Source organism: Triturus cristatus, chromosome 12, assembly GCF_964204655.1.
Source record: "Triturus cristatus chromosome 12, aTriCri1.1, whole genome shotgun sequence".
Classification (NCBI taxonomy): Eukaryota; Metazoa; Chordata; class Amphibia; order Caudata; family Salamandridae; genus Triturus; species Triturus cristatus.
Genome location: NC_140595.1, coordinates 751,006,043 through 751,029,945, shown reverse-complemented (window position 1 = coordinate 751,029,945; position 23,903 = coordinate 751,006,043). Strand labels below are relative to the sequence as shown.

General features: G+C 44.5%; 1 protein-coding gene across 1 annotated transcript in view; it reads right to left on the bottom strand.

Annotated features, from left to right (window-relative positions):
* Positions 1 to 23,903, bottom strand: part of LOC146782692 (vomeronasal type-2 receptor 26-like) — a 198,890-nt gene that overhangs the window by 59,128 nt on the left and 115,859 nt on the right. Inside the window, exon 2 of the mRNA XM_085637406.1 lies at positions 6,562 to 6,685. Coding sequence (XP_085493532.1) covers positions 6,562 to 6,685 — 124 coding nt within the window. The remainder of the gene's footprint in view (positions 1 to 6,561; positions 6,686 to 23,903) is intronic.

Sequence of the window (23,903 nt, the reverse complement as noted above, 5' to 3'; positions counted from 1 at the left end):
AATACGATCGATTGTAGAAGATTATTCTGCTCTATAGATTGTGGGTAAATGCTGCTCTGTAATTAGTTTTAATTTATTGCGGACCTCAAATTGCCATTTCATAAAGATATTATTTATGACATTGCCCTGTGAATCATGATAAAAATGTATAATGGGGTCTTCACTCAAAGCTACAATCCCCACAAGCTTCCTCAGTATTTCTTGGACATACCTTTAGATTAAAATCACCGAGCCAAATAAATTTCAAAGGATTAGGCTGAGACTCCACTAGAGCTTCTAAGTCTTGTCTAAGTTTTGGGGTACCGCATTGGGATTTCGGAAAATATTATTTTAACAATTCACTAACATAAGATCCCAGGAATCATAATCTTCAATAATTAAAATGTGAAAGTAGTGTAAGATATTTAAAAAACGTAAGATATTAAATCCAACAGAGTTGGAGATCAGTGTAAATAATCCCCCCCCCCCCCCCCATGTCTCCCTACTGTAGCTGGTATTGCTAATGTTTGGAATGAGCAATATCCATTAATGGAGATTGATTCACTCTCCCAAGTTTCTTGTACACAAATGATGTGAAAATTAGAGATGGTGGATAGCCATTCTCATTATCTTGATTACCTTTGTATCCTGCTATGTTCCAGGACAGGAGTGTATAAGATATATTATTTACGGCATGAGACATCAAAAGAGGTGAGGCTGGGGGGACATAGCCCTGAAAACACTGAGGATCCAAAGCTCCCTGAAGCGACAAATGATCATCAATGACAAATCCCCCATTTTCCCCTAATTCAGGTGGCATGTGGGATGACTGGTTAGCAGATGCGAGTCAATCACAGAGTATATCAGTATGTGTATGAGTGAGTGGGTGAGTATGTGACTGAATGCATCATTTTGTCCATAGGTGTGTCAGTATGTGTATCAATGTGTTATAGGGTGTTTCAGTTTATGCATGAGTGAAAGACTGAGTGAGTCTGTTAATGCATGAGAGTGTGCGTTGGTGTTTTCGTGTATATATTAGTGTGTCCTGGGGTGTAGAGGTCTAGTTATGAGTGAGTCAGTGAATGCAGGAGTATGTACACAAGTACGGCAGTGTATGTATCAGTCAGTCCTAGGGTGTCTCAGGGTATATATGATTGAGTGTGTGAATGTGTTACTAAATAGATTAGTATGTTTATGGGTGTGCCTATGTATATATTAGTGAGTCTCAGAGTGTCTTAGTATGTGTAGGCATGACTGCCTGCCAAACAATGCATTTCTGAGACGGGTTTGATATGGAGAACAGGCAAATTTGTTAATAAAGATGCAATTTCATTTCTGTATGTGAATGTACCATTATTCACATTGACATCGACTTTTTCAATATATACAACATATTACATCACTAAAGACATTTTACAGAAGCAGCCAACCCCAAGGTGTGAATGGCCTTTGGCCATGCACTGCAGGGATTGGCAGCAAGGCCTGACCTTCAGCTAGGCTGTGTGGCCAACATACCCAGAGGGAGCCAACCCCAGCACAGCCAGCCATCCCAAAGTTGCACACAGCTTATAGCCAAGCCATATACCCAACTCCTTGCAGGCAGCCACACTGAGGCAGCCACCGCCATGCTGTGCATGGTCTTTGGTCGTGCTTGGCGTGGAGTGGGGTTAGCCGCAAGTCCTGTCTTACAGCCATGCCCTGCCTCCAAATCCCCGTAGGCAGCCAAGCGCATGCTACAATTAGTCTTTGGCCGTGCGCAGCAATTGGTTGGCCTCAGTGGTTGGCCCTCAGCCAGAGCCTGTTGCCAAACTTCCAGCAGGCTGCCAACCCCACATGACACAGCCGTTGGTGTGTGCAGCCTAGGGTTGGCCTTGGGGTCTTGGGCCCCAGGGACAAAACATATATATCAAGTGGAAGGGAACATGCAGCCCTCTCCCTGATCCTTAATTGGCTTTGTAGAACCCATCCTTGGCTGCTTCCAGGTTGCCCCATGACCCTTCTCTCTTAGCCTTTATAGACTCTGGCGACCCCAATACCCAGGTCTGTACCTTAATTTAGAGGAGAGTGGAATGTGCAGCCCCTATACTGCGGCTATTTTAGCCCTAGGGAACCTATCCCCCAGGCCAATATCAGTTACTGATAGCTGCCCTGGTGCAAATCCAGGGTGCCCACTGACCAAGACTTTGGCTGTAGGGGAGTCTCAGAGCTGCAACAGCCCCAGCCGGCACCTCACATTTATGCTGCTCCATCCAGACAGGGAAACAGAACAAAAGTCCACTCCCAGCTGGCGGGACCATTTTTAAATCTCCTGCTCGGTGGGAGCAGATTTAATGTTTGCATCTGCCTGTCAGGAGATTTGAAAATGCCCCCGTCAAATTTGAGCAAACACGTGTAATGTGGGAAGGAAAACTATAGTGTCCCAGGGGTAGCCTACGGAGTAAGTTAGCTGACCCTGGAGGATGGGGTCCCTGGGGCTATTAAAAGCTCAGGGGGGGCTGTGTGGCACACCTCCCTTTAAAAGTATCTGACATGCCTGGGGAATGGGCATCCCCTGGGCCATTTTAAGGCTCAGGGAGGGGGCAACATGGCCCCCTCTTCTTAATAAATGCATTGGAATCAGGAGGATGAGGTCCTCGGGGTCAAAAATGACTCAGGAGGGGACAATGTCCCCATTCCCCTTAAATCTATCCAGCTTCGGAAGGATGGTTCCCCGGGGCACTACCTGAACTGGTGAGGGGGCCCTACTGATGCCCCCTCCCCATATATATTATACAAAAAAAGTAGACTGTCATTTTTGTTTTTTTGCCAAATCCCCTCTGGGTCCCCTTCATGGAGTTTAGATGGATGGGGCATCCATACCCTACCCTCTTTAAAGTTTAGAGACAGGCCAAGAAATCCCCAAGTCCTGGAATGGCTGGCAGTAACACTTTTCTCATTTTGCTGGAAGCCAATCAGAGTGCTTACTCCTGCAGTAGTCTGAATCCCGTGGGAGCAAGATGGCCCTAGGGAAAAAAGCTCCCTTGGCCAATCAGAATGCTCTATTTTTAAATTGGCACTCCCGTTAGTTTCTCAGGAGACGCTCACAGACCCAACCATTCAGAGATACAAATATATTTGAACCTTGATTTCTCGAAAACAATAATCTGCAGACCATGATCTAGCTTTCTTGCATGTTTAGTGTAATTCCACTAAACGGTTTTTGTGGTAATGCCTAATAAAGAAGTATATGGAAAATGAATGGGGATTTTTTGTGTTTTGGGACCCTCCTTTTGTCTCGGCTCCTGCTTGACAGATCACCCCATAAGTTCACTGCACAAACTATGCACAAAAGAGCACCTTTCAGTTTTGTGGAGATTTGTCAAACAGTGCTAAAGTTATTAGCAACACAAAAAATGCATTTTCTATGGAAACACTGACCTAACTATAACTACCCAGTGGCAAACGGCACTGAGTAAAATATAAATATGTATATTCACACCAAAAATCAAAGGCTAAAGTAATGTTATAGTTAAGGGTGGGCGTAGTTCGCGAAGTAGCACTTCGCGAAGCTACGCAAAGTGAAGTTCGCACTACGCGAGCTACGCGTAGCACTTCGCGAACTGCGAAGTAACATGTTCGCACTGTGCAAGATGTTGTTTTCAATGATTGCACAGTGCGGACAAGCAACTGGCACTGTGCAATCATTGAAAATGGCATCTTGCACAGTGCGAGCTGTAGTTTTCTGCTGCTCGAGTAGATTTTTACTCGAGCTGCAGCTTTCTCAACGCGAACTGGTAGTTTCTCATCGCGAGCGGTCGCGAGCATACGCGACCCCTCGCAATGAGAAACCTGACCTTCTCGCGTTGGGAATCTCGCCGGGAGGTTTATTTTCCATGCTCGCGATCGCGAACAAGGAAAAAGTCTCGCCAGGATGTCATTTTGCTTGCTCGCGGTCGCCAACTTGACGTTGAGGACCGCGAGCAAGCAAAAAATGACCGCAGCACTACGCAACACTACGCTACGCGTGTTCGCACTGTGCTACGTGCAGTTCGCGTAGTGCGAAGTAGCGCGAACTTCACAAACTACGCGAGCGTAGCGTAGTGCTTCGCCCAGGCCTAGTTATAGTTAGCTGAATATTTTAGTAACAGCATTAATGTTTTAAACTAAAAAAAACACAAAAATTCACCAGTTATTGCTAACTATAACTTGCACCCCCGCCATGCACTGCTTATAACCTCGCAAATTACATCCCTAATGACATGTTCTATGAGATAATTTATGACATCAATGATGACATCTAAAATTACATCATTTCTGTGTTTTTTTTAGTTCAAAACGTGAATGTTGTCACTGGCAGAGTGAATTTCTAAGGCTTAAAAAAAGAGATATTTTTTATCACACCGAACTATGAACTTTAACCTATGCTTTTTTCACAGAATTTCCAGTAAAAAAAAAAAAGTAATGTGATATTGAATTTTTATGTGTAAATCCAACCCCTTGCGGCCAGGCGCTGTGACCAACCCCCTCACATCTATCCAATGCCACGCTGTGGATGTGTGCAGTGGGGGGGTCAGCACAAGTCCTGGCCACTGTGGCCAAACCCCCGGTAAGAGTAGCCAACCCCACACTGTTCAGGGCCTTAGGTCGTCCCTGGCAGGGGGTTGGCCACAGAAACTGGCTGCGGCCAACCCCAAGCATGCATCCAACCCCATACTGTGTGAGGCCTTTGGCCATGCACGGTCAGAGGTTGGCCAGTGGGCCTGGCCCTGGGTACCGCATCCCCAGGGTCTTTCTTTGAAAGGGACGGGCCACAGGGACCACAGCCCCCGGGACACTCTTTTAAATAAATGGGAATGGGTGTACATTGCCCCCCTCCCAAGGCTGATTTCAGCCCCGGAGACCTCATCCCTGAGGACCACAACCTCCCAGGGCCTGGTGTGGGTTTTAGGGGTAGAAGGGCATGTGCCCCCCAACTTTGGCCAATTTCGGCACCAGCAACCACACCCCGCAGGACCCAATGTAATTTTTAAGGGGGAGGGGCACACAGCCCCCTCCTGGGCTAATTTTGCTCCGGTGACTCCATCCCCCAGGGCACAGCGTTATACTTATGTGGAGGGAGCACATGGCTGGCCCACCCTGTGCCGATTTCTGTCCCAAGGACCCCATCCCCTGGGATCCAGGATGCTTTTTAGGTGGAGTGGAACATTAGCCCCCTCCCTGGGCCAATATTGGCCCTTGGGACCCCATTCCCTGGGGCCCTAACACTTAAAGTGGGTGCCCAGGGTACCCACAAATCTCTTGTTGATGGCTAAAGGGGGAGCCGGCAGTGCCCCCACCCACAGGGGGCAGCTACTTATAATACTCCCTCTGGGCAGGAGCAATATTTGATCTGTTTCCCTGCCCACATCACTGTGAGCAGGGAAACAGATCAAAAGTGCGCTGCCCAGAGGGTGTGAGCATTTTTAAAGCTCCTGCATGCAGGGGGCAGACTTGGTGTTTGCTCCTGTTAGGCGGTAAATCCTCAAAAATGCTTCCGCTAAGCAAACACATGTTTCCCTGCCCATGCTGCTACAGACAGAGAAACCACTAAGTCCCATGGGTGGGCTCCCAGGGACTTTGAGGCTTGGGGAGGGTGGCCTTGTGTCACCCCTCCCCCTATAAACAAATTTCAGCCCGGGGTGGGCTCCCCAGGGACCTCTGGAGGATGGGAGGTGTGCTCCTTCTAAATTCTTGTGAGGTGTGTGTTGTAATATTTGATCAAATCAGGAAAGCCTGGGATCTAGCGACCTGAACAAGTAGTTGGATACAGCCAACAGAACTCTAATAATACCTTGAAAAAACCTTATATTTTACATTCTTAGAAATAACAGTAAGTGACAAAACCTAAATGATTATAAGGTATGTAAAGTTTTGAATTACCCATGAGGTTTGGAACACTAATGCGTAAGCAGTGATGAGCGGGGCAAACGCCTGTGCATTGAAAGGATAAAGAACTTGCATCTGCCATTTTGTAAAAAGGATGGACTTTCACATCCCTTCATAAATTGAGGAATTAACTTTCTAGCCTCAAAAATGCTGAGTGAGCATTAGTCCTGTACCCAAGGGCACCCACTGCCAAATTCTCCTTATGAAGCTTTATCAATAATCAATTAGTTTTTGCAAGGCCGAACTCTGAAGTCTGGGCAGCTGGTATGGCAGAATGATGTGTTCTTTGAAAAATATTGTAGTCTGAAGTCTTGGAATGGCTTAGGCAAGCAGCTGGCAGGCAGTGGAGAGAACTGATATCAGTGGCAGCTTCAGTGTACTTTTATGTTCAGAAACTGGACTAAATTATTTCTCCTGTTAGAAACTTAAGGATTGTGGCTAGATCATAGTATAGATCTTTGAGCTTGAAGATATTGAATTCTATATTATGGAATTTATATGAGTTTTCTTAATAATGGAGGGAGTAAATAATTCTGGATCACAAAAGTAGGCATTAAGGGCAACGGTTCCTGGAGTGTTGTGTCTTCCTGTTAGTGCTGAAAAGCAAACCTTTATTCACTGGACCTAAAATTCATGACACTTATTAATGTAAATAACCAAAAATGCAGATAAATTTACCCGTCTGGTTGGAGATCTCACCCTGAGGACAAGGGACACACAGAAAGCAACAAACTGGCTGTCCTTCTTTCATAGCTTTTCTGAACCCAGGCAGGCAGCTTTGGCTACACACTGAAGTGGGGACCTGAAACACATAACCACATACAGAAAGTTTTTCTATAGCAATATAATGCTTATAATGCTTTATACCGAAAAAATGTAAATCATACATCTTTAAAGTGTACTGTAGGAGGACATATCCTTAAGGTCCACACATATAGCTTGCCTTTTTTTACGTTTGCCACTATCATTCCATTTTGAAGTTCAAAGTCCTAAAATATCTATCATACTATTGTTCTCTAACAGATTTTCTCCAATCAGTCAAGGATTAAAATACTTTTATTGGACTAATTGAAAATAAAACACTACAAAAGTAAAATTATTTCGCTTTGAAATATGGATGAAATATCTTTATCTGATTATTAATTAATAATCATAAAAGTACAAGATAAAAAACATAGGCATAAAAACTCATATATCACAGAAAAAAGAGGATAAGATCAAAGTTATTACAGAAACCATTAAAACTGGGTAAAACAGTATTTGATCATATTAACCCCTTCGCCGCGGCAGGAATTCCGCCGTGGCAGGAATTCCGCCGCGGCGCTGGGGGGGGGGGGGGGTTTGGGGGCAGCTCGGTGGCGCTGTGCTCGTGACGGAACCGCTCCATCACGAGCCACGGTTGAGCTGTGCTCATGACGGAGTGGTTCCGTCACGTCTCCGCCCACTGCGCTAATCGCTCGCACAGGCGGGGAATTAGCGCCGCGTGGGCGGAGCGGCGGCAAACGGCCGCAGCATGACGGAACCACTCCGTCATGAGCACAGCGCAACCGTTGCTCATGACAGAGTGGTTCCGTCATGAGCAGGGAAGGGGTTAAGGCACAGTTTGAGTCTGATTCATGGGACTAATATTTACATAATAAAACATAATACATGGATCATGTATCCAGCGCAAAATTCAAATACAGGGATCTTTTCAAGAAAGACCTAACAAGAATTATAACGGCAAGATCTGCAAGCATCTGAAGATGGAGAAAGGCTGGCCTATATTCATAAAAGATCCTTGAACTTAAAATAGGCAACAAGTATCTTCTTTGGGGGAATCCATACATTTTACTGAATAAAATTGGGTGTTCCAAGGTATGTGGTAAACTATCATTACAAGGACAATTCAGTATGGAGTTGGTATCATATGGTCCGGGAGAAAACATAGCCTGTATCATATAGTACCTAACCAAAATTTAGAGAGCAGAGATCTCTCTCAAAGATTTCTGACTGGAGCAAGGTAGGGCTCAAGGTCTTCTCTAGTCTGGAAGATCTTAAAGGCTCTCATGAGCTGCTTTTCCAAAGCTACGGATTCCCTGCTCTCCATTGCCTGTTTTAAAAAACAGCTCTTTAATCTTCTTCCCATCATTTCTGGTGATAAGCTGGGGGGCTTGGTACAATTCAGGGAATCCCAACTGAGAAGCTGAATTTTTGCTATAAGACAGTCACAGAAGTTTATGCCCATGGTGGTACTTCAAACAGTACTGGATCACTTCTATATTAAAGATTGTGTGTTCCCAACTCCAAAGATACCCATAAAGGCACTTTAGCTAATTTTGCATCTTCTTCAGCATACCCCAATCCCAGTTCATCATGAACAAAAGAACTTGGGCTAGCTAGACCCATTCTAAGTAATTTCCTGCACAACAGATTGTCCTCCTGCTGTATTCCCACCCAATTGTGATAGCCCCATATGGCGGCACAATAAGTGAGAACCAGCAAACAATTAAGTCTGTAGATTTGGAGCAAATATGGCTTGCTACCAATCAGTAACAAAAACTTTAAAAGGGCTCCACATGCTTGATTGAAGCACTGACTTCTAATGGCCAAACAGGGAATCCAATTACTTTGTTGGTCAAAGGTAACAACCAAATATGGGAAAACACTGACCTTTGAGATAACCTTCCCATTGATGGTTAAAGGCCTCATTTTGCAGGACTACCTCCCACAGACCATATAATGGGTTTTTGCAGTCTTGGCATCAAGGTCAGTATTGTCTATAAATTTAACAAACAGGTCCACCAAGCCCGTAAGACCATTCGAGGTACGAGATAGCAGAACCACGTTCTCAGTATATAGCAGAGTCAGGACAAAAACAGTTTTAACCTTTGGCATGTCTTCCATTTAGTGACCAAAAATTATTCATAACATAAATATATCTCAAAAATAAAAGAGGTGCAAAGACGCGAAGCTGCCTGACCCCTCGGGAAAGACTTAGACCTTCTATACATTCCCTCTCCTGTCTGTACCTAACTGAGGCAGCAATATCTGTGTGTAGAGCTCATAGGAAACTCAACAGGGCTTGGGACATTTCTAGATCTGCCAATAAAATTCAAGTCTTTGAATGACTATCTCGGTCAAAGGCGCTACTCAGGTCCATGAACGCTAAATAAATTGTATCTTGCTTAGCTACATCATATTTCAACATCATCATGTTGAGTTTCAGGCATTGCTCCAATGTACGCATACCTTCCCCGAATCCATACTGTCCAGTACTAAAAATATTATTAAGCTGGTCCCACTCATCAATTCGGTTCAGAATAATTATGCCTGCCACTTTAACAATTGAGTTTAACAGGGAGATAGGCCTGTAACTGCTTGGGTCCTGCCTATTTGGTTATTTAAATACAGGTACAATTGTAGCAACTTTCCATGCCTTGGGGTTCCATATACAGCAGCTGCATTAAGGACATTCATAAAAAGCCGGGCCCAAAAAAGCAATACTCAACTTATATAAGTCTAGAGGGACCACGTCTGGACCCAGGACCTTATTGGAAGTGTTAGCTTAAATGGAGAGTTGACTTCCTCCAGCTCAAACTTAATATCTTAGAACTTAGGTGTTTCCTCAATACTATCCAATGGCTCCCCTGCTCCCATTGAATAAATCGTTGTAAAGTGGGTTATCTACTGCTCTGGGGATAAATGTGTATCTATGACCTCAGGGGTACCTGTGGACAGTTGTCTCCCCTTAACTATCTTCTAGAATCCTTTAGTGTCTTCCATATTACAGGTGTACATCAGTCGGTCCCATGCCTCTTCTTTCAGGGTGTGTTTCCTCACCCTAATAGCTAGCCAATGATATATCTAGCAAGGGAAACATCCTTTTTAATCCTTGGACCTCTCTTTGTCGCTAGATTGCAGCTCTACAGCTATCATGAAACCACCCACATTCTTCTAGTGCCAGACAGACTATGCCTAATCTGCTTTGCTGAGTAGTTTAGAGATTAGAACGCCTCCAAGACCCCTGCTGGGGGAAGACTACTGTAGGTAGTGATTCCATATGTATACTCAAATGTGCCCCAATAAGAGAATTGAACAGGACAGGGATCGCAATGCTGCACCATTTAATTCTAAGCCCTTTGTCCATGATGCTCCATCCAATTAAGCCTACTTTACTTTTATTCATATCACCAATGGGTATTAACATAGTGAAAAAAAGTTGCATCATGGTCCCTAGGGCAAAATTCCACAAATCCCCCCGCTTGCACTATTGTTCCTTGGGCAATTGAGTTAAAAGCATAGTTGATTACCAATCATTTAATCTATCCCACAAAACTTGATTTTTGGTCTAATTGTTTTCCCACAATGATCCCCACATTGAGAAAATCAGTTTGGCCTAAGGCATTAATCAACCTCTGACCCTTTTCATCAGTCTCTAGGAAACAGAGGGAGGTATCATCTTTCACAAAACGATCAGCATCACTAAAGGGCTGACCTATCTTGGCATTAAAGTCCCCTTCTAACACCATGTTAAAGCATTTCAATTTAGAGCGAGCCCTAACTTTTGGTACAGACAGGACTTTAAACAAAGGCTTGATTTGACAGCCAACATTATACACAGAATTATTTCAATTAACTAAAAAAAGCTAAAATTATAGGATGCTGGGACCCACACAACCTGAAGTCTCTAATGCCTCATGGGGACAACAACTTTGAACAGGTTTAATATATAGAGATGGGCCGTGCCCCTTGGGCTCCCTACACTGTTAAAGCTTTAGCTGGCACACAGAAACACTCGAAACCCATTCAGAAAAAAACACTTCCTGCACCCAGGTTTCCTGCAAGATCATCACATCATACTGTGTGATAAAATCAAGCCATTCTGGATCTGACTTTTTTGAGTTGATACCTGCTATATTCCAACTAACAATTCTTAGAGCAGGGCCCTGTTTTGAACTCTCATTAGTTATGATTGAGTGCACCAGCAAAAGCTGTTCCTCATTTACACAATTAGAAATAGGATCAGAAAGGTCAGGGAGTCAACCATTGTTATCCCAACTTGTCAGTTGAAGAAACTTATCAAAAGTAGGGATAGGAGGTTTATCTAGGTTCTTAAAGGTAGGGTTGGTATTTCCTTGGGTGTAAACAGCAAATGCCTAAAGAAGAAGCCCAAAGGCACAATACCTATACCCTGTTCCAGTGGGTGTTATATATTGAAGTTTTAGCTTTTAGATCCCCACAGACGTTTTTGTGATATGGGATGGTGAAAAGTTCCGAATGAAAAGCTGCCATGGTCATTAGTTTGGTTAATAGAAACTAAATGATTACATGTTGGCACACCATTCAAAAGTACATTTTAGAACCTAAACTGGGTTTGGACCTGTAAGGTCTAGTTTAATTTAATTGTTGCAAACATAAGAACATAATTCCAATGCATGGATCAATTAATAACTAAATCTCCTGCAAACCTTGTCAATTCTGAGAGGTTGCATGATTAAGCCAGAGGATAACATTACTAAAAAACACTCCCACAAATGTAGTTTCAAAAAGCAATAATGTGATACGATGGGTAATTTGTTAGACATCCAACAGAATCTGAGTATGTTCCTGTAGTTATATTTCCCTTCAATTAACTTTGTAAGAATTAATCACCAATAAATTTGGACAGTGGATCATTCTATTGGTCTGAAGCATGAGACATGGTTAAGCCATTTAGCATTGTCAGCCCAAAGAAGCGTCAAGGACTGGATGCTAGGAAGATTGATCTAGATTCCTTCTTGTTTGCCTGAGTTAAGGCTAATCCTCCCATTAGTCATAATGCCAGCCTGCACTAAATATATATGAGAAAGGTGTCAAGGGTCTCCTTACATGTGTCTAGGTTAGAATGAAAAAAGCCACAGAGGGGAAACTCTTGGCAGTTCTACTTTGGAATGATGAATTCATATATATATGTTGATAAGGATGGCTGTTAGACCTGGCATCCTTGGTGTGGTTTCCCCTGACTTTTTGCCTCTACCGCCTGGATTTTTGCCACTGTGCTGGAATTTTTTTTTGCTGGTTTAGATGCTTTGGGCACTTTGCCACTGCTGATCAGTGCCAAAGTGCAAGTGCTCTCCAGTTAAATTGTTATTGTGATTGGTTATCGATGACTGGTGTATATTTGTTTTACCAGTAGGTCCCTAGTAAAGTGCACTGGGCTGGTGATTCAAATGCTACAAGTGGGCCTGCAGCACTGATTGTGCCACCCACAGAAGTAGCCCTAAGATGGTGTCTCAGGTCTGCCACTGCAGTGCCTGTGCACAGTTTTTTAAACTGCCATGTTGTCCTGGCCAGTGTACACACTTGCCAGGCCTGACCCTTCTCTTTTCTTATACATTGGGCACTCCTATGGTAGGCCTGGACAGGGAGCAGTGTATGTGAAAGGTAGGACATGTACTAGTGTGGGTAACATGTCCTGATAGTGAAATAGTGCCAATTTTGTTTTTCACTATTGAAAGGCTATCTTGCCCATAGGACAGAATGGGGAATGCTGTGTGGCATTTTTACCTGCATATCTTCCCATAGGAGCAAGATAGAATTTTGGAATCTGGTATCCCTGAAATCAGAATTTAATAACACATCTTTTAGGGAGGATGGTTTTTAAATTCAGTGTTTGGAAATAGCACTGTTAGAAAGTGGCTATTTTCTGGTTCAACCTTTCTGTGTTCCTCTGCGTGTTTGTGAATTGACTGTCTGGTTTGTGAGTGACAGGACCTGGGGGTGGCTCCAGGAGGCTGGGTGAGTCAACACTAGGCTAAATAGACCTATCTGCATTTGGAGTGGTGGGAGGAGTAGCACCTGGGTCTGAATAGGGCTGTGCCTGCCTTCCACAATGCTGGCTCTACCTCCTGTGGAGTGTCTGATGGCCCTGGCCCACACTCACAAAAGAAGAAGATGTGCACTGGCAGAGTGCACCCAGAACTGGTTTAGACTAGGTCCAAGACCCCTAAAACATGGAGAACAAAGACTTTTGGGGTATAAATATCAGAGCTAAAACCCCTGAACTTTAGGAATCCCTGCCAAAGAAGATCAGCTGAAGAGACTGAGGAGAAGTACTGCCCTTGCTGTGTGTCTGGGGTCGGCCTGCAGTTTGCTGTTTCTACTAAGGAGAGATCTAAAGGACTTTGCTGTGTGCTGTGACCACTGCTTGAAGAAGGACTTGCTGTGTGCTGTGTCCATCTGAAGAAAAGTCTCCAAGGGCCTGAGAAGAGCTTGCCTCCTGTTTCCTAAATCCTAGGCACAAAAGGACTTTACCCCCAGCCTCCCTGAACTTCCTTGCTGGGAGTTCCAGTCTTCCAAAAGGACCTCTAACTGAGTGTGAGGCCTTTTTGATGTTGGGAGCTGGAAGCAGGACGCAACGAGAGAGAAGCGTGACGCTGCCACAACAGCCACTGTCACATCATCGAGGAAGGGTGTCGCCACTGCAGCTGTTTGCTGTCGCATCATGGGAGAAGCGTGCCACCGCATGCAGGGGGCCGTCACATCACTGGAGAAGCGTGTTGCAGGGCCGTCGCATCGCTGAGGAAGCGCACCGCCGCTGATCGCCGCTGCAACACCAGTGAAGTGTGTCACCGTGACCGAGGGTGTCATCGCTTCACCGGAGAAGCGTGTCGCAGGGCCTGTCGCGGCTCAGAAAATCACTGAGTTTGCCGCACGGGCGTCAGGCATGCACTCATCACCTCTATCTTGTTGCATCGCAGTGAAGACGCCATTTTCTTGCATCGCAACGGATCGTCGCAATGCATTAAGGTGCCATCTTGTCGCACCGGAAACGGAGCGCAGAAATAACCGAAGCATCGCCTTCTCTGTGACCCTTTTGTTTGTTTTGCGTTACGCATCCCAGGTACTTTGTGAGTAAAGTGTGGCATTTCATCATCTACAAGTCTATTTTTGCAACAACCTTTTTAAAGACATTCTACTGAGTTTTTTTATGTTGGATTTTTGTTGTTTTGGTCTTGTTAAGTTTAGTAAAGATATATTATTTTTCTAAACTGGTGTGGTATTCATTTGTGGTGTTACTGTGAGTGCTGGTACAAATACTTCACACATTGCCTTTGGGATAAGACTGTCTGCTCGTCCCAAGCTACCAAGGGGGTGAGCAGGGGTTATCTAAAGTGTGTATCCCCCTTACCCTGACTAGAAGCAAGGGTCCCTACTTAGTCAAAGGTACCTACCTCTGCCAACTAGAGACCCCCGGATCTAACAATGGCACAATACCACACTGGAACAGAGTTGAGAAAGATCCACCACAGAACATCCTGAACAAAAATCCAGACAGGAGTTCAGATCAAAAGTGAGGCAAACATCAGGGACAAAAATAGTCACAAGAGGGTGCTGAATTGACAAAACATAAAGGCAGTAATGTGTTACAATGCACCCATCTTTTTTCCAGAGTCTCCTTTTATAGTGTTTAAATGGAAAATGGCATAAGCAGAGAATTTTTTACTCCAGCTTGGTTTTGGGAACTTCAGCCAAGGATCCCTGGAAAATCCAATATCTTGGGAAGTGTCACGTAAAAGGATAGTCACACTACATCTTCATGGAAAGTAGTTTGAAAAAAGCTTCAGGTTTGATAGTCCTCTTTCCATGTGAGCCTCCATGCTCTGGATGCCACCCTTCCACGCTGGTGCTGCACGCACACTGTGCAGCTCCCATGAGGGTGACCTGGGCTGCAGAATTGCTAATGCAGACTGGGCGGAGAATAGAAAGATGTACTAATACTTATTGAGCACAGAAGCCAGAAATGCACTGACCATGGTAACTAAGGATTTGCTGCCTTCCGGTAGTTGCACATCTCTGCCTCTGATCAGCTCATGCCTTCCTCCTGAATCTCCAGGTTTATCAGTATAGGACTGGATAACATGCTAAACCAATATGGTAGCATACACTGAAAAGGCATCTTTACAAGGAAGCTCCATGGACGGACATTGTTTCCTTTCCAATTAGTAAGAAACTGAGGACAAAATCAACAAATTGAGGAATCACTGATTTTTTAAATATTCTTGTTTTCCTTATACCATTGTTTGTAGAGATTCAAAAAGTTGCTGATAATAAGGAAACAAAAGCTACATTTTCGCGGTGTGGGTCAATTTCAAAACAAAGGCTAGAGGGTTTGTGACGAAAAGACCAAAATATCAAACTCAAAACTCTAATGTCAATGTATGAAAAGAAAGAAAATGAAAAGATACCCAAGCATGAACTCCAATAGAAAAAGGACCAGAACTCGATCTTGACTTCTCAGATGCCAATTTCACCTTGAATTTAGATTCATATCAGCTTTCCATACCTAGGTGTCTTTGTGTCTGTAAATTACTCAAAGTCTTCAGCAGATGAGCCAAAAGGATCAGTGCCAAGCAACAAAGAAAAAAACTCGTTGAGTAAATCTTTCCAAGCAGAAAAATAGTGAAGCAAGTTGGCAATGCAAGTCACATTAATATAAGAAAACTATTTAATCAGTAGATAATAGCCAATTATGACACTCACCGACCTTTCTGCACATGCTGAGTTGACCTACATGGACATATTTCTTATAAATAGTTTGTGGGGTGCCCTGCGAATGACAATCCCGTCCATCTCAATCCCCCCTGATGAGTTTGCACCTCTCGTGCTATTGATCACCGATCATGAAGTATCACACCTGGTCACTAAACTATATCGTGCCTGCATGGCACTCAAACAGGTTTGGGACAGGGGGCATGGTGTAACTGGGAGGAGGAACTTGGACAACCACTCACTGATAACGAATGGGCCTGTAGCCTTGAGCAAATCAAGATGGCTTCTCCCAATCACTGACACAAACTGCTGCATTTTAAATGTGTCCATAGATATTATATCATGCTTATTGAACTGGCTAAATACGACTCCTCCAAATCATCTCAATTCCCCAAGTGTCATTCATTCAACGCTGATTTGGGGCATATGACCTGGAACGGTCCGGTCATATCCACTTACTGGACCTCGGGATTCCAGATGCTATCCAACATCACCTACATGTTGTTCGTGCCTTCCCCCAAGATGGCCCAGTTGTCAATTGTCTCTTGTGTCTCTACCTGCGACCGCAGGTTTACAACAATAGGTCTACTGTTAGCAAAAATGGAAATTGCAATATACTGGGGGGCCCGGCAATGCCCCACCAAAGAGGCCTAGCTGCGCAGCATGGCATATTGTGATATGCAGACTGAGATCTACTCTACTCTGGAGCCCCCCACCTCCCCTCCAAAGGATGTTTGGCACATATACCGTACATTTCTACTCACCCTACAGCATGATTCCACTGCCGCCTCCCCAGTATCTGTAATCACACATGCTGCGGATGTACCCTCCCCCTCCGCAAACCATACTGTGTGAAACATTATGAGCAACACTTTCTCTCATTACCCTTTAGTTCTGCAATTAAAGCTTTGGATAACGCTTCCTCTGAGTGCCTATGTGACAATTCTCTTATCACCCTGACATGCTCGAACCCCAGATCCCCCCTGTTGTAGTGTTATATAATATCTTTGATATCGATAGCCTTCCTCTTCTGTCTTCCTTATAATGGGAACTGTGATCAAGAAAATTCCTATTGTTTTGATGTCTCTCCACGTAGCCATTTATAGCCATTTTTGAATGTACGCAAGCTATGAATGTACCTTGGCTCAATGCACCTTCTTTGTTCCCGTGTATTGAGGATATTAGAGTACTCTAAATGGCTCTGTATGTTTGCGTTCTTTATATTAAAAAAATTTATAAATAACCAAGTACATGATTGAGCAACAAGGGCACATACCTAAGGCTCAAACCTCAACTTCTGTCTTTAGTGAAACAAGATAGACATTACGTACTCATTCAGCAGTGTACCTCCTGGGCAGATTAACTTCCACTTGTATTTGTGCTTCTGAATTGGCATATCCTTCAGGTGCGGGGCTGTGAGCTAAATAAGTAGTAGTATGCCCTGACCTAAAGTATGTTCAATAAGGCTCCCAAAATCCCCGGGTCTCACCTCGGGGAGCATGAGATCACTGTACTCCTCTATAGCCATGCAGCTGTACGCCATGTCCTTGAACCATGCTGCCTCCGTGGGAGTCACAGACATACAACGAAGTGAAACCTATCACTTAGCCAGCAGCAAAGCCATTGATTCAAAGTGTCACATTGATTTGGGACCTTCTTTTGCCAACCCAAGGAGGGCAAGCTCAGGTGTGGAATTCAAAGGGACCTCCAACATGTTTGCCAAGATAGGGAACACCTTTCCCCAATATAGGTTTAATGCAACAAACTTAAGGTTGGAGATTGGCCCCCGCTTTGATCGAGTCAAGTGTCAGATCAAGATTTCACCCCGCCAACTCTCTCACGTCTTTAGGGACATGGACTTCCAATATATTGCTCCATCTACCATCCAACGAAATGGAAAGTTCCCTTACCAGGGAGTAGTACAGTCTCTATAGGGGTATATTTCCGATTTGCCCAAATTAATTTGGAGGACTTGGTATCACCCAAATCGTATAGCATCTCTGATGAGCGGATATAAGTCCCTCACTTGATGCTGTAAAAACAAGATTATGTCATCCCCTTATGAGGAGAGTGATAACAGACCCTCCTCCACATGTATCCCTCTGTGGAAGTGAAACTCTCATAGCTAGCACACCAATGGCTCAATAGCCAGTGCAAAGATCAGGGGGGATAATGAACATCCCTTATGCACTGATCTGTGATCTTCCACACTCAGGCGGTTGGACACATGTAGCGTGCGTCAATCAATTAAAAAAATTGTGCCCAGAACGCCAGCCTCTGCAAGACTTCTCTCGTAAAGTTCCACTACAAGTAGTCATATGCCTTCTCAGCATTTATTTAAATCACCACGGCTGGCAGCACGAAGTCAATTCTATGCAACATGGCCATCACAGTGCACAGGTTCAATGCCATAGACCTCTGAGGTATAACACCCACTTGATTAGCCAGGACCAGTCATTGCGTTAGCAGCTGAAGCCTCTGGGGCGAAGCTTGGCAACAATTTTATTGTCAATATTCAATAGCGACAGCTGAGGAGCAGAGTTGAATTGTGGCAGTCTACCCCTTTCAATAGCCTCTCCATAAACGACAAGCAGCTATGTCTCAAGCAAGTCCATATATTCCTGATATCATTGCACTGGAATGCCAACGCAACCTGCCACTTTACCGTTAGCCAGGGCAGATATTGCCAGTTTGATGTCTTCCACTGTTATTTGAAAGTTAAGAATTTCCCAAATGTCTACCTCTACCCATTCCAGACTACTTAGTCATGGTATGCAGAGATTTCAGATTGAGCGTGTTGGATTTAGGTGAAACACAACTGTTCATAATAGTCTCAGAAAATCCCCAAATTATTTATGGTGGATGTCTTCATGTCCCCATCAGGACCCCGATTACCAGCAATTAAGCCATGCGATGTATGTGATCTCAACACTTAAGCTAGTGTTCTACCTGCGTGGTCCTCCTCCCCATAGCCGCACACTCTTGTCTGCTTCTCTCAATATAGGGCCTCACATTGCACAGTGTCCTGAAAGTACTCAAAGGCTTCCTATAAAGGGCCCAAGTAAGAGGGGTCATGAGTATTGTTGCAATGAGTCTGGAGCTTTTGATTTCTCGTTTAAGCATATCTAGTCCGGGCCTAATTAATTGGAGTATGCCGGACCCTTTGGTGTTGCAAATTTCCAAGATATATGCCATCTCAAAGTGCACCCCACCAGAGGCACAGAGCCCTCATTACAGTCAAAAAAGTTAATAATGCAACTCCAAATTTCAGCTTTGAAAACTGGCTAATTCAGTTTGCGCCCCTCTAGTCCCTTTTGTCTATTTGGTCATGTAGCACTAGAGATTCTGAACTGCAATTCAATCAGAGAGTGGTCAGACAATGTAAAATGCTAGCATCCTGCACCATTCTCATAATTCTGGGTATCATCAACCAATAATTAATCCGACAGCTAGAATCGTGCATGGTGGAGTAGTAAGTAAAGTCTGTGTGCTGTGATTGCATTACTCTACGCTCAACTAGCAGGTCATAAAACTCCATTTTTTTTAGAGCCAATGCCACTAGAGGAGGCAGACGGTTTGCATCTGTGGAGCGGTCCATGCACCTGGGTAAGACCACATTTAATCCCTGCTCTGGCTCATGAGGAGGGCAGCATAACCATGCCAATAATTCATCAGTTTGTCAAAAAATTCTGGGCCATACATGTTAAGGAGGACCAATGTCATGTGATGAACCCTCCCCAACACAAATGTTCAGCACTCCTGAGTGTCCACTTGCCAGTCCAGTAATGTGAATGTTGCAAATGATGATCATAGCTCCATGAGAATAGGGCGCAAAGTATGTGTGTGGTCCCCATAAGGGTGAAAACGCGTGGCGTGCATTTGGTGAAATATGCGTTTGTTGCAAAAATATACTCCTATGCCCCGTGAGGTTTGCTTGCAATTTCTGTGGGTTGTTAAACTCATGTAAATTCCAACTTAATAGTTTAACCTATGTATAAGCCTGTCCATGTACCATGTGTGTAGTATTGAATCAAAATGTCTGTGTGCTATTGAAACAGCTATCACTGCCTCATGGTGTGTCCTTTGCATGTATGTGAGATGTTCAACAATACAAGACCCACAACTCCCATCCCATCCCATTCCCTCCACCTCTCACCCCAACACAATAATTCAATGAATATCGCACCCCTCACGAAAACATAAGAGCCTTTTTAGTAGTCTTCATAAATGTTGCTGCGTGCTAAACACTTGGGGGAAGCCAGAGAGCACTCAGCCAGCCCGGGCACCTTGGTGGTGTCCATCACTGTCATAGCAAGTGTATCACCAACCCAATAAATATAGAACAGCATCATTAGGTACCAAGATGGGCATGGGGCACATAATCCTGCCCCCACCTGCACCAGTAACTGTTGCACCCATATAAGGCTTGCATCTATCCCCATTAGGATAGTCAAAAAGAACAACCGAGACAGCCAAAGTAAATACCATATGGAGAATGTACCACAACCACTCACAGGCTTCTGTTCGAATGCATGTCCTGTTTAGAGCAAATATTGCAGCCATTATGTAACAGCAAACCATGTGGAGATTTTGGTAGTCTGTTAAAGTATCTCAAGAAGTAAGTCTAGGCACAGCGGGATAAACGTTACATTCAGTTCCGCTGTGACACTGGTGCCATGGCCCCATCCTCACCCACGTGCATCCGAGGTAGATGACAGGTTTCCAAGAAGATCATTGCCACCTGGGACTGTGTAAAAAACTGGACCTTACTAGTAACCTCCACCCTCAATCTAGCGCAGAGTAGCTTTATATAGTCGCCCATTTAAGAAGCTGTTTTTTCACTTCAAGGAAGGATAGCCTCCTGGACCACAGGTGTGACATGTGGGTAAAAGGACACCCGTGTGTTCCCATACTGTAAATCTGTCTTAGATCAACTGAGGCACAGGATGGTACCCCTGTCCCAGCAGTTCAGTAGGTGGGTTATGATCGTTCGTGGGGGCTGCCCCAGTTTAGGCCTAGGTTTCCAGTGAACTTTGAGTCCCTCTTTACAATGAAGACCAAGGAGAATGCTTCTTTGCAAAAAAATAAAAAGAACATTTGTTCCACAAATGTTCCCCTATTGGTTGCCTTATGCGACTCTGCTACTTTCACAATCCAGATATTATTCCACCAAGGGCAACCTTCTAAATCATAATTTTAAGTTTTAATACAGCAGGAGAGAGTGGCCAGCTTGCAATGATCCTGGGTAGAGCCCTCCACATCTGAAATTCTGGTTTCCACCTCCATAAGCCTGGTGTCTTATTTGTCCAAACTGATTTTTAAATGATCCATCCATATCATGAGGTGATCAATCTTGGCATCAATAGTTCGTAGGCCCAATTTTGAGTTCTCTGAGCAACTCCGCTACCTCAGAATCAGTAGGCTTCATGGGTGCCTGCTGTGAGTCATCCCTCTGAGTAGCACTCTGTGTCTTATCAAAGTGGAGCTTGAACCGTTTCTGGTCCCCCTTGCCCATGGTCCAGCCGCTATTAGGATTGGGGTAGGGTTGATGTACCTCCTACTCCCATGCTCAGGCACAAAAGCCCCACTCTCCAGGCAGGCATCCAACTGTTGGCATTGTCACATTCACAGCAGCCAGTGGAGCCAAAATCCATATGGAGGCACCAAGCTGGCCTCACCTCATTGCAAACAGAGCCCTCAAGCTTCAATGACTACCTGGTTCCCTCAGAAGCCTGGGCTCCCACCAAGTTGACACATCAGTGTAGTTGCTCTAAGCCCTCCCCACTTCAGGGGCCTATGATGGCAGTTGTGTTGTCTCATGATGCTGATAGAATAAGCAGCAGTCAGACAGCACGCCTCAGCTATCCGGAGTGAAGACCCCCAGCAACTGGTCCCAGACGCTAGGCCGGCTGCCTGTGACCCAGCGCGCCAGTCAGAAATCTCAGACTAGGTCCCATGCTTCACTGCACACAGCCCTCACTGCATTGTCTGTACACTTCCCGAAGTGGGGATAGACCAGGACGGCTGGGTCACCTCATTGACCAACCACAGGCTGTACCAGGACCACAATGTTCTGCAGTGGCCGTAGCTGCTGAATCTGCCACCACACTTACTCAGGGTACCATTGTCCCACCGGAGGGGTCAACTGCCGGTCAGTCGCCAAAGCCACCCCTCAGCATACCTTCACTGGACCCAGGCATCCAAGCCTCCCAAGTCCCCGCCAGTGTCTCCTATTCACCCCAGCCTGCTCTCCAAAGCCACTCTGCTGGGATCCAGGCAAGATCACTGCCACATGAAATGGCATGGATACTCCCCAGGAGTATCTATACACTGACGGGCAGATCAGCACCACAGCACACTCACTGTAACACAATCTTTCAGTTAGGTGGACTGCGAGGTATTGATGTCCGCAGAATTTCACAGTGGCCTGGGAGGGCTCACGAATTAGGTAGCCATCGTGTGTGCTGTCCTCTAGCACTCCCTAAAAAGAACATATTCTTGAACATCTGAATGAACAGTAAGTCACCAAAAAGATCATTGGCCAAGCTTTAACTGTCTTCATTCCCCTATGGCCAGATCTTGTGGAATCATGGCACAAAGGCATCACATTTCTCTATAGCTCAATAATAGTAATAAGCATATATTGTTGAATAAAATCCAAAACATTTTGGGGCCCATTAGCATGGCGGGCGGATCGCCACCGTCCGACCGACGGTGGCGATCTGCCTGACAAAACACTCCGCCGGATGGCCTTTTACCCCCGCCACATTTGCATGGCGGGGGTTATCGCGGCACATGGAAAGACTGTCCGCTGCTTTTCCACCGGTAGGCAATCATCACGATTGCCTACCGGGTGGAAAAGGCCTGCAATATGGTGCCGGTGCATCCATATTATGAAGTTGGTGGTTTAATGCCTTTCCATGGCGGAGACTCCACCATGGAAAGGCATGCGGTGTCTACTTTGGGGGCCTGTTGTGGGGGCGTGGAGGGGGGATTCACAAGGTGTCAGGCACAGCGCGGTGCCTGTCACGTTGTGCATGCCAATGCTCAACATGCATTTACAACATTGTGGCAGCTGCTGCTCACAGCACCGCCCGCCACAATGTTGTATATGCGGGATGCGACTGCCATCGTGGCAGTCGCACCACTGGCGGCCGGTCCCAGCACCGCTAGGGTGGCGGGAATGGACCCCTTTGTCTTACCATATGTGTCTAAAAACTGAAGATCCTCTAAGTCCTTTCGATCCATATGTTCTTGAGACATTTTAACCCTTTTAAAAAAGATTGATCAATTCCAACTAAAGGATCAGAATGGATTACAGTATGATTAAAGGTGAGTGATAACTGGATAGTGATGAGATAAAGCACTAGTAAAAACATTCTTTGAACCAGGTGTATAAGTAATAGTAAAATATAGGGTACACAGATAATGCCCATCTAGCTATCGACTCTTCCTACTTTGAATAAATTAGTAAACACAATATCTAATTAGGAGTTTGAATTTCAAATGGTTTGCTGGTGTCTGTCAAAATATGTCTACATTCAGTACAAGCCATCTTCCTAGGTTTTAGCTCTCTTTCACGAGTTGAATAATTTGTTCACTTCTTGGCAAGAGGCATTAGACTAGCAGAAAATACTGTATTCTTGTCCATGATATCTTGCAATTGCAGAGAAAGTGCTCCCACTGCACTTTCAAGACATCAACAGCAAATCCAAGAAACCTTTGATCCCTTTAGCATTCGTATGCAGAGGCCTTTTGAGGTTAGGCTGAAATAAGGACAACGATTGCTAGCCCGAGAAATCTTTGAGTTCTTTAACATTAGTAAGTAAAAGCCATTCAAGTTTGGTGAAAACCTTCACCAACCATCCCTGCCTTCAGCGCTGGGAGGCCCATTTTTCGGTAGACTGTCTAACATAACATATCATAACATAAAATTGGGTCAATAGAATGGGTGGTTGCATTCAAATAAAATCCATGTTACTAATACTATCCTCCTTAAATTGATATTTTCTGGCTTACAAGTGAAACGATGTTGCTGGAGTTTTGATAATATTAGTTTAACATGTTCTTGCTATCCAACCATTCTTGGTTGCTCATACATTAAATAACAAAATAGACTTATACCTGTGGAGATATCTGCATAGGAAATATATGAGAGAAGGAAACAAAGATCACCACCTGTAGATTAATTAATGACTAACATTTTGCATCAGGTGAGTATTATTACTGAAGTACTATTATACATAATACAAAAATCAGTTTGTGAATAGCTTCACTGTTTTTAAAATAATAAAAGTGCTGAATTAGATTTTAACTCCAAAGATCCTTCTTGCTACAATTGAATTTAATTTTCAATTTAACTATGGATGTTTTAATGTAAGATGACTAATGTTGTCATTGCCAGGCCAAGAACAAATTGTGTCCATTGTAAATCTGTTTACTTCTGGAATTCTGAAAGGCCTTCAAGACCTGGTTGTTCGAAAGAGCTTCTGGGACCTGCAAGCTCC